The sequence below is a fragment of the Carlito syrichta genome, unplaced genomic scaffold (assembly GCF_000164805.1).
Source record: "Carlito syrichta isolate Samal-C Ts95f unplaced genomic scaffold, Tarsius_syrichta-2.0.1 Scaffold302316, whole genome shotgun sequence".
Lineage (NCBI taxonomy): Eukaryota > Metazoa > Chordata > Mammalia > Primates > Tarsiidae > Carlito > Carlito syrichta.
The window spans coordinates 84,740-97,853 of NW_007246412.1; the positions used below are offsets into that span (position 1 = coordinate 84,740).

The following is a 13,114-nucleotide window of genomic DNA, read 5'->3' on the forward strand; positions in this document are numbered from 1 at the left end:
TTCAGTTTTATAGGAGGAAATAATGGTTTCTTTTAAACCAAGTTAGAATAAAATGGTTGTAACCTTCTACATCCATCCCTCTGTGATCTGTCCTTCTGCAAGACTGTGTGATACAGGTGATAGAACCCTCTGTCTGTTTGGGTTTTTTTTTAGAAAAGAGTTATTGATGACAGAAATATCTTAATGTCTGAAACAGTCCTTTAAATCAATTTTTAAGGGCAAAAATTTAGTAGAACTTTTTTTTGATAACTTAATTTCAGAATCCTATAATTCAAAACTAGAAAGGATTTATGAAAATTAACAAAAGTTTAATGTTTGTAAAATCTCAGATACAACTATTTGTATTTTCATTAAACCTTGGTTTTAAAGTATGGGAAGAGGTGTTAGGAATTTAAAATTCATATCAGATTTGGAATTATGAACTTAATTAAAGGTGTTACTTTATTTCTTCTCTGACCCTCATATCTACTAACAATATACATAAAGAGATTTCAGGCTTTATTTTGTATATAATAATCTTAGACAAGTGTATCAGACTTGGGGCTTTGTAAAATGTGACTATTGTATCTGATCAATTTCAGTTGAAAGCACAATTAAAATGCCGACAACATTTTAATCCATCTGTTTTGAAATTTATGTGATTTCAGGGAGGCCTTCTTAAAAATATGGCTTCTTGCTCATCTTCTTGTTCCTTTTCCTCCCTGCCTTTGACTATGTTCCATTCCAGCAGATGTGACTGTCTTCACCAAGCTGGTAGCTGGCTGGGCCTTCATTGTATGAATGGTCATGTTTTTCTCCATGTGGTACTTATTGAAGGTCTCTAGGTGCTTTTTTTGCTTTTTAAATAATAAAGTGCTTCTTTTTAAAATAAAGTGATAGTTATATAACTTTTAAGTGGTATAATTTATTACAATCTTTAACATAGGGTTTAATAAATTTTTAGAATTTTTTTCTGAGGTGGTAAATTCAGTTATGATCATGTAGAATGGATGTGATCATGTGCAGTCAGTGATGTGAATTCTTAAAATGTGTTTAATTACTCAAAACCTTTAGCTTCTTTCCTTTCCTTTTGCTACCCCACCTGCAGAGGTGTATAAATGAACTGTTTTCAAAACCAGATCAGCTATTTCACTTATTTTTGTTGTGGCATTTGTGTGATACATTCTTGAATAATTGTAAATGAGCATGCAATGAGAAGTTCCTTTTTCTTTTGAGATTATTTTTCTAGTTAAAAAAGTGGGTATAAATTTTAAAAAGTGTGTAACCTTATTCATCTACTTCTTGGGAGTGAAATATATTAGGATCCTAATGATGAACCCAATTACTTCTTTTGCAACTTTGGTATCGCACTTCAGGGAGCTATAATTGATTTGGAAAATATGACTGTTTCAGTCCCCACTTTTCTTATTTTCTTGGTGACAGAAGACAGTAGAGTTTTAAATGAGATAGATCCCTATCATTTTAATTCTTCCCAGTTGCCTTTACATAGCTTGCATCCGGTAGTGAATTCCCCTGAGAGATCTGTAGGATTACCTTGTAAAATTTCTTATTTCTGTCATTCTCTTTAGTCCTCTTTTACTCTGATGCAATACACATAAATATGGTGGCAGAAATTGCTCAATCAGTATTTGGACAATAATAAGTAGATCTGAATTTCTCATTAATTTCTTAACTTTACTGATAATTTGCCATTAAATTCTTTTTTATTTATCTTTTTATGGAAAATACATCAGCATGCAATTGATTGATAGAGAAAAAATTATATGGTTCTTAGATGTTTTCTGTCATTTAAATTTGTGAAATAATACTGTTTTCAGAAGTCAGCTCAAATTTATCTGGTTAAAATGTTTAAATGATCGAATAGACCTTTTAAAATTATTCTGAAGAGCATACACACTAAATATGTACCATTTTCAAAAAGTTATGTGGATTAAAGTCTCACAACTGATAATTTTGCTCTCTAGGCAATGAATCGCTCCTTGGCTAATGTGATTCTTGGAGGCTATGGTACCACTTCAACAGCTGGTGGAAAACCCATGGAAATTTCTGGCACACATACGGAAATCAACCTTGACAATGCAATTGACATGATTAGAGAAGCTAATAGCATTATTATTACTCCAGGTAAAAAAAAAAAAAAAAAAAGGCAAAAAACAAAAAGCAAACAATTTCTTATTTTAGGAAAAAGTATAATTGGAACTTCTTTATTTTTGAAAATATAATGGAAATTTAATAGCAGCTCTGTGATTACTAGGTGAAAAATACTGACAATTCTTTCTTTAAGTTAGCATTTTGGAAATTATGAGGAGATACTATGAATTGATATAGTAGGTTCTGGCCATGCCTTTCTGTGATTCTGTACACATAATAAATCATTTTAGTTTTAGTTTTTGTTTCTTTTTTTTGAGTCAGAGTCTCACTCTGTTGCCCAGACTGGAGTGCAGTGGCACGCTCACGGCCACCACAGCCTTGACTTGCTGGGCTTAGGCGATCCTTCCACCTCAGCCTTCCAAGTAGCTAGGACTACAGGCATGCGCCACCACACCTGGCTAATTTTTTTATTTATTGTTGAGATGAGGTCTCGTCAAGTTGCCCAGGCTGGTCTCGAACCCATGGACTCAGGCAATCCTCTCACCTTGGTCTTCCAAAGTGCTGGGATTATAGACAGGAGCCACCGTGCCCGGCCTTGTCTTGGTTATCTTTTCTCATTGGTCATTTTTAGGCCTGTTGTCAAGATTAAATAGATATAGTATATGAAAATGTTAGCTCACTCATTAGACTTGCTCAATAAATGTTTCTCTTTTCAAAAATAAATATTTGAAAAATTAGCAAGAATCATGTGGTTTTCAACAAGATGAGGCAATATGGCCTGGTAGAAACAGTTTGGTCTGGGAGTCACAACACTTCATTTTTGTTATTAATTTTTTTTTTTTTTTGCCTCTAACAATCTACATGATGTTGATCAAGTTATTTAATCTCTCCAGGTCTCAATTTCCCAAATTTTTGAGATTTAGCTCAGTTCTTCTTATTCTTATCACAGAATGCTATGGAATTATGGGTAATGCATTGCCTTCTGTTTAGGATTTTAACACTATCATTTTCTAGATTTTCTAGAAAGAAAATCTACTGATTTAACATGTGGGTAGTTTACTGGTTGGTTATGTGCTGAGATAAAAATATCAAACATTGCTGAATTGAATGTTAAGATGCAAGACTTCTGAAATTGGGGCAATACCACTGTTTAGGGACATTTGATACATGTGGATTTGGGTTTTTAGTTGTTACAAAGATAGGCTTCTACTTTCAATTAGTGGATGGAAGCAGGCAAACTAAATATACTGTAATGTGCGGGATCCCCTTGCATATAATGATTGGTTCCAGCCAAAGTAGCATTCGTCTTACCTGTTGAGAAACACTATGCTGGAGTGTAAAGGTGTACAGAGGTAGAGGACAGGATCTTTTCCCTCTAGGTGTTTTCCATTTACTGATGAAGGGAGATAGGTAGATCAGTAATGCAAGGTGGGCTATAATAAGGGCTAAAGTGAATTGTGTAGACAGTTTATCATAAGGAACCTTACAGAGGTTTGTAGGGAAGTGTGTATTTGTTTTGGACCTTAGAGGAAGGATGGTGTTGCAGAGGGATTAACTTGAGTAGAGACTTGGCATTTGAAAAAAATGGAGATAGACATGAGGGAACAGATGTGAGATTCATCATACAGGTAGAATGGACAGAATGGAGGGATAAGGGGAGTGTAGGTGACTGAAGTTCTTGGTTATACCTGTAATAGCAGCAGAAATATGGAGTACATGTCTTTGAATGTGGAGGAAAATTTTAAGTTCTGTTTTGGAGACGTTAAGTTTGAGATAGAGATGGGAGAGTGGGGCAATGGAGATGGGTACTTTAGCTCAAATGGCAGGTTGAGCCTGCAGACAGATTGGGAATCATTAAATGGTTGTTGAAGCCATGGAATGAGCTGAGATTTTCAAGGAGAGTGTGATAGGCAAAGTTAAAGCCCTGTGGGAAGCTTTGTCATTTAAGGGGGAAAACAAAAGGAGAAAAAAACTATTCAAGGCATTTGAGGAAGAATAGAAACAAAGTTAGAAGGGAATACAAGAAAGATGACAAAATTAGAAGGGTAACCTGGGGAGACTGCAATGTCATCGGAGCCAAGTATGAAGAGAGTTTGAAAACATGAGAAGAGAGAGAGGAAAAAAAAGAGAGAGAGAGAGGAGAAGAGAACAGAAGAGAAAAGAAGGTGCACCCAAGTGTGTATGTAGTGTGTGGGAATGGGTTGTCTAGCATTGTCAGACACTACAGAAGATTGAAGAGTAATCATTAGATTTTGAATTTCAAATTTAGGGCAATATTTTTAAAAGTCCAGATCGTAAGTTTGCTTTTATTTCTAGGTCTGTTAACTGATTGCCCATGTTGACATAAAAACATGTTTTGATCAAGAGAGAAGTTATAGTTCATAAAATTTCAAAATAAAAAACATTCTTTTGTATCCTTAATATTCCTTGCAGGCTATGGTCTCTGTGCAGCTAAAGCTCAGTATCCCATTGCTGATTTGGTAAAGATGCTCACTGAGCAAGGCAAAAAAGTCAGGTAAGTGTTTGCAGTGACTGACTTGCAGTGTGTATAAAGATGTATGTGTGGAGAAAAGGAAATACAGTTGACCCTTGAACCAAAGCAGTAATTAGGGATGCTGACCTCCTGCACAGTTGAAAAATCCACTTATAACTTTTGACTCCCCCAAAACTTTACAAATAACCTGCTGTTGACTGGAAGCTTTACTAATAACATAAATTATTGATGAACACATATTTTGTATGTTATGGGTATTATATACCATATTATAATAAAGCAAGCCGGAGAACACTCAATGTTATTACAAAAATCGTAAGGAAGAGATACATTTAGTAGTTATTAAGTGGAAGTGGATTGTCATAGAGGTCTTCATCCTCATCATATTCACATTGAATAGGCTGAGGAAGAGAAGGAAGAGGAAATGCTGGTCTTGCTGTCTCAGGAGTGGTAGAGGCAGAAGAAAGTTTGTGGATAAGTGGACTCATGCAGTTCGAGCCCGCGTTGTTCAAGGGTTCATTGTAGACAGCTTTTCTTTTTTAAAAGATGACTTTTTCTTAGTAGTGTTTTACATATGTCATCCCAGGTAAATAAGCTCAGTTGCTGTAAAGAAAAACAAAAAAACAAACTTCTAGTCTCAGTTTTACTACTTAGGTTTTGCTATTTTTGGGATAGCATTGACTCTAAATATAGACTCATTTTAGAAAGAGAAATCTGTAGTATTTCAAATTCCAGGATATTTGTTAATAGAGAAAAACAGAAGTCTTGCTTCTCTGTGGTTTGTTTTGGGAAAGAAGGTCAAGTAAAACATTTGCACTACATGAAGTCGTGCCTTCTTGGTTTCTGGTCACACTGAAGAAAAAGAAAAGGTCCCCAAAGAGAGGTTTTTTTGAAGAATGAGACCCAGTAATAAACCTGTGGGCTGTATACTGTTTTGCTGATTTAGCTCTCATACTATCAGGGTGGAAAAGATTGCTGAAAATGTGTGTGTGTGTGTGTGTGTGTGTGTGTGTGTGTGTGTGTGTGTGTGTGTTTAAATAAAGCCATACACTTTTTGAAATATGAATTAGAGTAGCAGCTGTACCTACTACTTGCCATTTGGGCACTAGACTGTTCTTAGGAGAATATTAAGCAGAATGACAAAGTTGAAGACTCTGCATTCTTATAGTATTCTTCATGACCTTTGGTAAAGGGTTTAAAGAGCCTGTAAATGGGGCCATTGGGCGAAGAACTTGGTGACTTTAGCTGTACTTTGCACCTGTTCTGCTCACCTGTGGGTCCCTATTCTGGAACTCTGCTGTTACTTAGGCGTCAGAGGAGAGAGCCTTTGGAATGATCCCTAGTAGGACAACTGCTGTCTATTTTGTGGGGAAACTGGTTTAACTAGCAGTTGCACTGACATGACACCGTAATTCAGAGGCAAGATAACTCATTAAGTAGAATGAGTTTGTTTACTAGGATGTTAATGTCTGTTAATAAAACTGCTAATGTCTGTTAGTAAAAATTGCTTTTAAGATGTCAACCCTACACTTTTGTCTGGGGAAAGATGATAAGAAGATAAGCCACACAGTGTGCCTAGAACTAGTCAGACTGCCTGTGTTAGACTGGATGCAAAATCCTGATCTTTGGCTTGAATGTCCCAGTTATTAATAGTGGTAAAAGAGACTTACATGATGAAATCAGGATGTTACCTAAATTATCTTCATGTCAGCAGTTATGTCAGCTGCATTTTATTTCTTCCTTTCCACCCATCCTTTCTTCTGTCACTCCTCTCTCAACCCTTTTTGCAATCTATATGTTTTTCAACTATATAGAGTCAAAATACTTTTTTGTAGTAGCACCAGCATTTCTGTGACGAGAATGATTTCCATGTTTAGTGGTAATCTTAGATGAACGGAAGTTATATGAGGAAAAAAGTCATTGACTTTATTTTTTAATTTTTATATAAGAAGTCTCCATTCTAGTTACTTACTTTCATATAGGATATTTAACTGTGTGTTCTTTTTAGTCATACTCTTGTTACTTAGAGCATTTGCAGACCTACAAAGAAAAAGGATGTGTTAAAGAACCTTTTATGATTTTTCTGAAAAGAAATTGTTTTCTTTATTCAACCCACATGTGAGAAAGTCTAATGTATTAGTAATGCCTTCTATCACCACATAAATGTTTAGGAGATGCATGGCAATCATAATAAAATAGAGAAAGATGGCTTTCATGTCTTTGCTATCCTTAGGGAAGAGAATGATTAATTTGACATACCTCTGTTGTTACCCATTCATTGATCAGCCTAGGCTAACCAGACATCTTGGAAAATAATTCTAGTGTTAGATGGCTGGATGCAGTGTTGAAGAGCATTGTAAGACTGCTGAGTAGCTTGAAGGAAGGCAGGACATAAAAGGAAATGTGAAAAGAAGTAAGGGAGATGGGAAAAGTAATCTGAAAAGAAAAAGAATAGGACAAATAAATTTTTAGTTTCTGATCTGATTGCAATTAGAATTTTGTCCTTGAGGACATAATATAAACTGTTGTTATAGAATGATCTCTATCATACTGTATGGGAAAGTAATTATTTGGTTTCAGATTTATGAGAGATACTTGATTATGCATATATGAATAGTTTCTCAGTTATAAATTTTTTTATTGAAGTAATTTTGTAAATAGAACAGAAGGCTTTTTCATGAGAGAGATTTTCATTGCTTCACATAATTGTTGACATAGTTTGTTCAATAATTTAATAAACTTATTAATACTCTTCGTGCAGGATCAGAATAAAATTATTGTTCAGTCTGGTTTCTCTATTTGTGAATGAGGAAAAGTTAGCTATTTGTAATTGTGTGTCTTTCATATTAAAGGTGCAATTATATATTAGTATATAGTGGTTTTTTTTTACTATAGTATGTTGAAGTTTCAACATGAGCTTTGTAGCACATTATGTAAATCTTACATTTGAATTAAATAGAAGAGGACTATTGCTAACATGATGACAGTAGATTATCATAGTTTTTCTTTCCTTCTAGCTTCTGTGTAGAATTTTTTCAAATTTAAAGAAGTTTGTAGAAACTCTGATTTTGCTTGATGTGACTGTTATCTTTTTAAAGGAGAAATGCAAATTTTCCTTACAAAGTTAGGAATATGTATATAGGTAGATGGTAGCTTTTTAAAAAAATTGTTTTTTATTTTAAGAGGCTGTTGGAGCAAGAGATGGCTGCAGCAGTTACCTCGTATTTTAATGAAATAAATCTGTATTTACAGTTTGCGGTAATTTAGTCCTTTCATCACTCTGTGGAGCTCCCACGGTGTTCATTGAGTGCAGCTGCTGGGCCTCCGGTTTTAGTAGGTCTTTGTGCCGCAGGACCCCAGCATGCCTAGCATCCAGATGTGGTGACATATTCACACACATCCCCTGTGGAAATGTGCCAGTGTGGACATGTGATTGTCATCAATTAGTTACACCCAAGTGGTGCCAAGAAAAATTGCATCTGTCATACAGTCTGTCTGGCTTCATGATCCGTGATGGATTTAGAGACACTCCTGTTTTCCTTTACTTTGACCATAGTCATAACATGCTCACGAAAATCTCAGATTATGTAATGAAGCACATGACATTTCATGACAAGAACTCATTTTAGAATGTCATGAAAGTTCACTGACTTGGATTTTCTTTAGTAGCCAAGATATTCCTTGCTTCCCAGTAGCCTAGAATGCTTGCGCGGTTTACCTAACTACTGCTTGATCTCTAAAAGCATTTTATGACAAATATCTTCTGATTCAAGAGCCACAGATTTTTTTTCTTTACTTCCCAATTTTTGAATTGATTATATGCTAGGCTTTTCATTATAAAGCAGAGATAGTGTTTCCAATAAGTAATTCTCAAAAAGGGGTATAGTTTTTTTTGTTTTTTTTGTTTTTTTTTAACTAATCCCTGCTCGATTTTCTTTTTATAAAGCAGTATTGCTTGGATTATCACAGAAATCTTTTGAATTTTTTTACATTTTAAAGATGTGGGCTACAGTGTCTTTTGAATTTATTAAATACCTTTCAGCTTCTTTGATTGGCTAACTGATGGTATGTGTGACTCATATGTTAATGTTCAACTATATCTTTCTATTACTAACTTATTAATAGAAATTTATTACTAGATACTGAGACTACAAGGATGCATAAGCCCAGTTCTCATGTTCAAAAGTTTATGGTCATGAAGAAAGCAAATCTATAAACAAATGAATCAATGAATGAATTCCATGAAATGTAATATTATGCTAAGACACATAGAGTAGTAGTAGGATAGGAATGCAAAGAATAGTTAGTAGCCCAGGATATATTTAAAACTTTTTATACTACCCTCATAACATAAAAAATTTTGCAGGTTTTTTAAAAAAAATATTTTTATTTATTTTTATCCTCTATCTAAACACATCTAGTTGCTTATGGTATTTGCATCTTAATAGTGTTTTACAGTCATATGTAACATACCTATATGTTTAAATATATGCTATTTTTACTAAGAAATTGATTCCTTGAAGATACTTTTGTATTTTGTCCATCAAACTGGATTTTCTTGTTTTCCATGGATTAAATGTGATTCAGATAAACAAAGTTCAGTCTTCCTGGATTTGTTTTTTTGGAAGAGCCAAGTCATGCAAATTGGTAAAATAATAAAGTCACATGCTACTGAAGAGAATAGAAGTTAGGCCAGGTAAAAGACCTAGTATAATATTTGAGTAAAGCAACAGACATTATTTAGCAGCTTCATGTGGGCCGACCTTGTAATACTTTTTTTTTTTAAAAGACACAGCTGTTCATATTAACAACCATTCATTGAACAAATAATTATATTGTACTTTGTGTCAAGTACTTGTTCTAGGTCCTGGGAATACATCAGTGAATACAACAGATAATTCCTGATCCTATCAAACTCATTTTCATTGAGAAGTTAGTTGATAGGCTTTATGATAATCTGAGTTGGAGACAAAACTCCGTTGTGTCTCTAATTCGGATGTTAGTTGAAAAGAGGGAAAGCTATAGTATAGGTTATTCTATCAGAGTTTCAGAGTTGTAGCTGGCAGTATTTGGTGGTGAATTGACCAGTGCTTTTGGTTTTCTCAAAGAATATGGTATTTCTTTGCATTAAATCTACCTTCTTGAAAAACGGGTGGGAGTGATGGATATTTGTGCAATTGGTCAAATAAATGAAACTTTTGGTGGAAAAGAGGAAAACCAAAGAAAGTATGTGCATTCATTCACATCTATTGTGTGGAAGTGCTAGTAACCCCCCAGATCAAAGGTGTCTGTTATGCTTCTAGGAAATGGCCACCTTCATCCCATATTGTTTGGCTATACTGTTCACAGTGTATTAGTATGGTGGAAAGAAGAGAGGACTGTGTTACAGCTTGTGCATTAGGTGCTTTGTAAAACTTCTTCCAGCCATACCATTTTAGGATTCATTCCTTAGAAATTCTTGTCCATAGGCATTCTAGTGGTCTTAGGAAGAAACTCAGTATTGATGAATCCAGTGTTTCTGACCATCAGGGTGATTGTTGACTTCTGGTTCTAATATTAGTCATAGTAAACCCTTAGAGCAGAGTTTTTAAAAAATGTATTATTATTATTATTATTATTTTTGGAGTTTCCCTCTGTCGCCCAGGCTGGTGTGCTGTGGCACACTCACAGCCACTCCAGCGTCGACCTGCTGGGCTCTGGTGATCCTTCTACCTCAGCCTTCCAAGTAGCCAGAACTGCAGACACACTCTATCATGCCTGGCTAATTTTTTATTTATTGTAGAGATGAGGGCTTGCCAAGTTGCCCGGGCTGGTCTCGAACCCGCAGGCTCAGGCAATCCACTCACCTTAGCTTCCCAAAGTGCTGGGATTACAGGCTGAGCCATTGAGCCCAGCCTATTATTATTTTTCAGTTGGGGACTTACTCTGTTATCCGGGTGGGAGTGCAGTGGAATGATCAGGGCTCATTGTAGCCTCAAACTTCTGGACTCAGGTGATCCTTCTACCTCAGTCACCCAAGTAGCTGAAAGTATAGGTGCATGCCACCATACCTGGCTAATTTTTTGATTTTTTTTTTGTAGAAATGAGGTCTTGCTATGTTGCCTAGACTGTGAGCAGAGTTTTTTTTAAATGAAGTTCATGCTAATATGACTGAGTATAACTAAATAAGGCCTTTTTTCATTTTATGTTCAAATTCTTCAATATCTTGATTATAAATAATTTTCATTTTATTGGGCTTATTGGACATTACATTCCATAAACCTTTCAACAACATCATTAAAATTATTGAGACAGAAAGATTCTAGAACATTAGTCACAAATTGAATTTTAATTTTTGCTCTGGTATCATTCTTCATAGTCTTGGTTATTTTGAAGTCAAAACAGTGTCAGTAATCATACAGTTTCTATTCTGGGCTTCGTAACTGTATTTGGTTCAGTGATGGAAAAGCCAGATTTGACCGTAGTCTATAATTAATATCCTCAGAGTGGCAAAGGTAGTTTGGGGATGTGGTTTTATAGAGGACAGCATTAATGTTTGCACTGGATCATCTGACCTGATCCTCCTTAGATGACATCTCATCTCTTTGGGTGGCCTTAGTGTCACAGGCCACATGTACAGATGGAAAATGTGACCATAGCCTGTCAAATATTTCCTCATTCACATTTATAGGACAGGATCTATTATTCTGCATTAGGAAAATTGTGCCCCTGAGACATTTTCGTAAGCTCTCTGACTTTCATGATTTTTTTTTTTTCTGAAGAAAGAAAAACCATGGATGAACAACAGATTTCAGAGTCAGAGTAGCAGTTCAGCTCTTTTTTGCCTTCAGAAAAAGAAAGAAAGGTACAAAGTGTTCTCTAATTCTGGCTGTTGGAAAGTTCGAGGAAATTAAATGTTTTTTTAAAAATTCAGAATTGTATGAGTGGGTTCATTAGAACCACTTCTTCTAAGAAGGTCTTTCACAATTTTAGAGTGCTGGGTGTCCATCCTTTTGCCTAAGAAGTCTTGCCAGAGAGTTTGATTCCACAATCTATCTTATTAATTAGTTTTTGTAGACACCAATTGCTTTGTCAGGAAAACAATTTTTTCACTTCATTACTATATTTCTCTTCAGATGGATGGGCTAGCCCTACCCAGCTAGTCCAGGCCTTTTTACTACCAAGGATAATATAGGTAACAGGAACATTCATCCTGCTGACTTCATATTTTGGGAGGTTTTATGTTAAAGGTTTTGTATTAAATTAAATATAATTAGTAATGGTTTACTAAAATAATTACTAAAAAAAAACCAGAAAAACTTTTCCTTGTGCTTTTAGTAAGTTACCTATAACTGTCAACCAGTTCTCATCAGTATGTAAAAAACCAAAGAACCCCAACTTTTCAGTCAGCCTGTCATATTTTCATATAGTAATGAATCCTTTTATTACCTCCATAGATTGTCCTCAGCATGGAGCATTGCCATATGCAAACATATAATTCAAAAGGTTCTCGAGGTGTAGCCCATACCAGGGGCCCTTTTTTTTGTACCTACAGTGGCATTTCCAGCCTGTTTTGTGATAGAGTACTGTGCAAACAAATTGGGTATAATTTCTAAATAAATAATTCCTGACTTAAGAAGCAGTTGGATTGGAGGATCTTTAAGATCTATTTTTACAATTTAGGTTTTATTGATTTATAAATATTTATGGTTTAAAAACAGGAGTAGTAAGTAGACTTTTCACAAATGAGCCATCTTTTTTTCTCTTTGTCTTTTTCCTTATTTGTCAACTGCCTAGAAGGTTGAATAACATATTTAGGAAAATAGTGGGATGATGGTATTGGGAAGGCAGAATTCTAAAATGTGTCAGTGTGCATGGTCCTGTACACAGTCTGATTTTGAAATATAAAACATAGCAAAATAAGAGAAACGAACTCTTTGAACATCTTGAGTATGGAAATAAATTTTGCATAGTGACTTGCAGAACATATAAGCAAATGTTGAAGGTTGTAAAGAGTGTCTTTTTTAAAAAGTGTGGAGATCCTTGTCACTATTTATATTAACAAGAGACTTCAAAATGGGAAAAATACTCTAAATAGTTTAGAAAGGGGTCCAGTTGTCCCTGTAGTTTCTTTGTCTAATTGTTGAATTGGGATGCATGGTTTAATAAGCCATTCTTAATGGTTTATTGCTGAACTAGGGCTGGGTATTTCCGTAATGCAAAAAGGAAAATGTAGTTAATTTGAACAGTTGTGGTAGGATCTATGTGCTGAATGTTTTATATTCTTTAATAGCCCCACATGCCCAAGAACAACTGCTGTTATGCACCCTGGTCAGGACTTATTGTCCCCATGGCCTGTGATCATGGAAATTCATGTTGTTGTGTCCCCTTTAAAACACTTGGTGCCTGAAATTCAAAGTGAGGTTGTGAAAAACTGTAAGAATGGGTTTGTCATTATATATTATAAAAGAGGCTTTTAAAAAATGGTACTTTTAGCTGGGCTCAGTGGCTCAGCCTGTAATCCCGCACCTTTGGGAGGCTGAGGTGAGT

General features: G+C 35.1%; 1 protein-coding gene across 3 annotated transcripts in view; it reads left to right on the forward strand.

Moving 5' to 3' along the window:
• Positions 1-13,114, forward strand: part of NNT (nicotinamide nucleotide transhydrogenase) — a 99,274-nt gene that overhangs the window by 69,578 nt on the left and 16,582 nt on the right. For all 3 annotated transcript variants that reach the window (XM_021711476.1, XM_021711474.1, XM_008056296.2), the window contains 2 exons: positions 1,965-2,124; positions 4,525-4,606. In XM_021711476.1, coding sequence (XP_021567151.1) covers positions 1,965-2,124; positions 4,525-4,606 — 242 coding nt within the window. The remainder of the gene's footprint in view (positions 1-1,964; positions 2,125-4,524; positions 4,607-13,114) is intronic.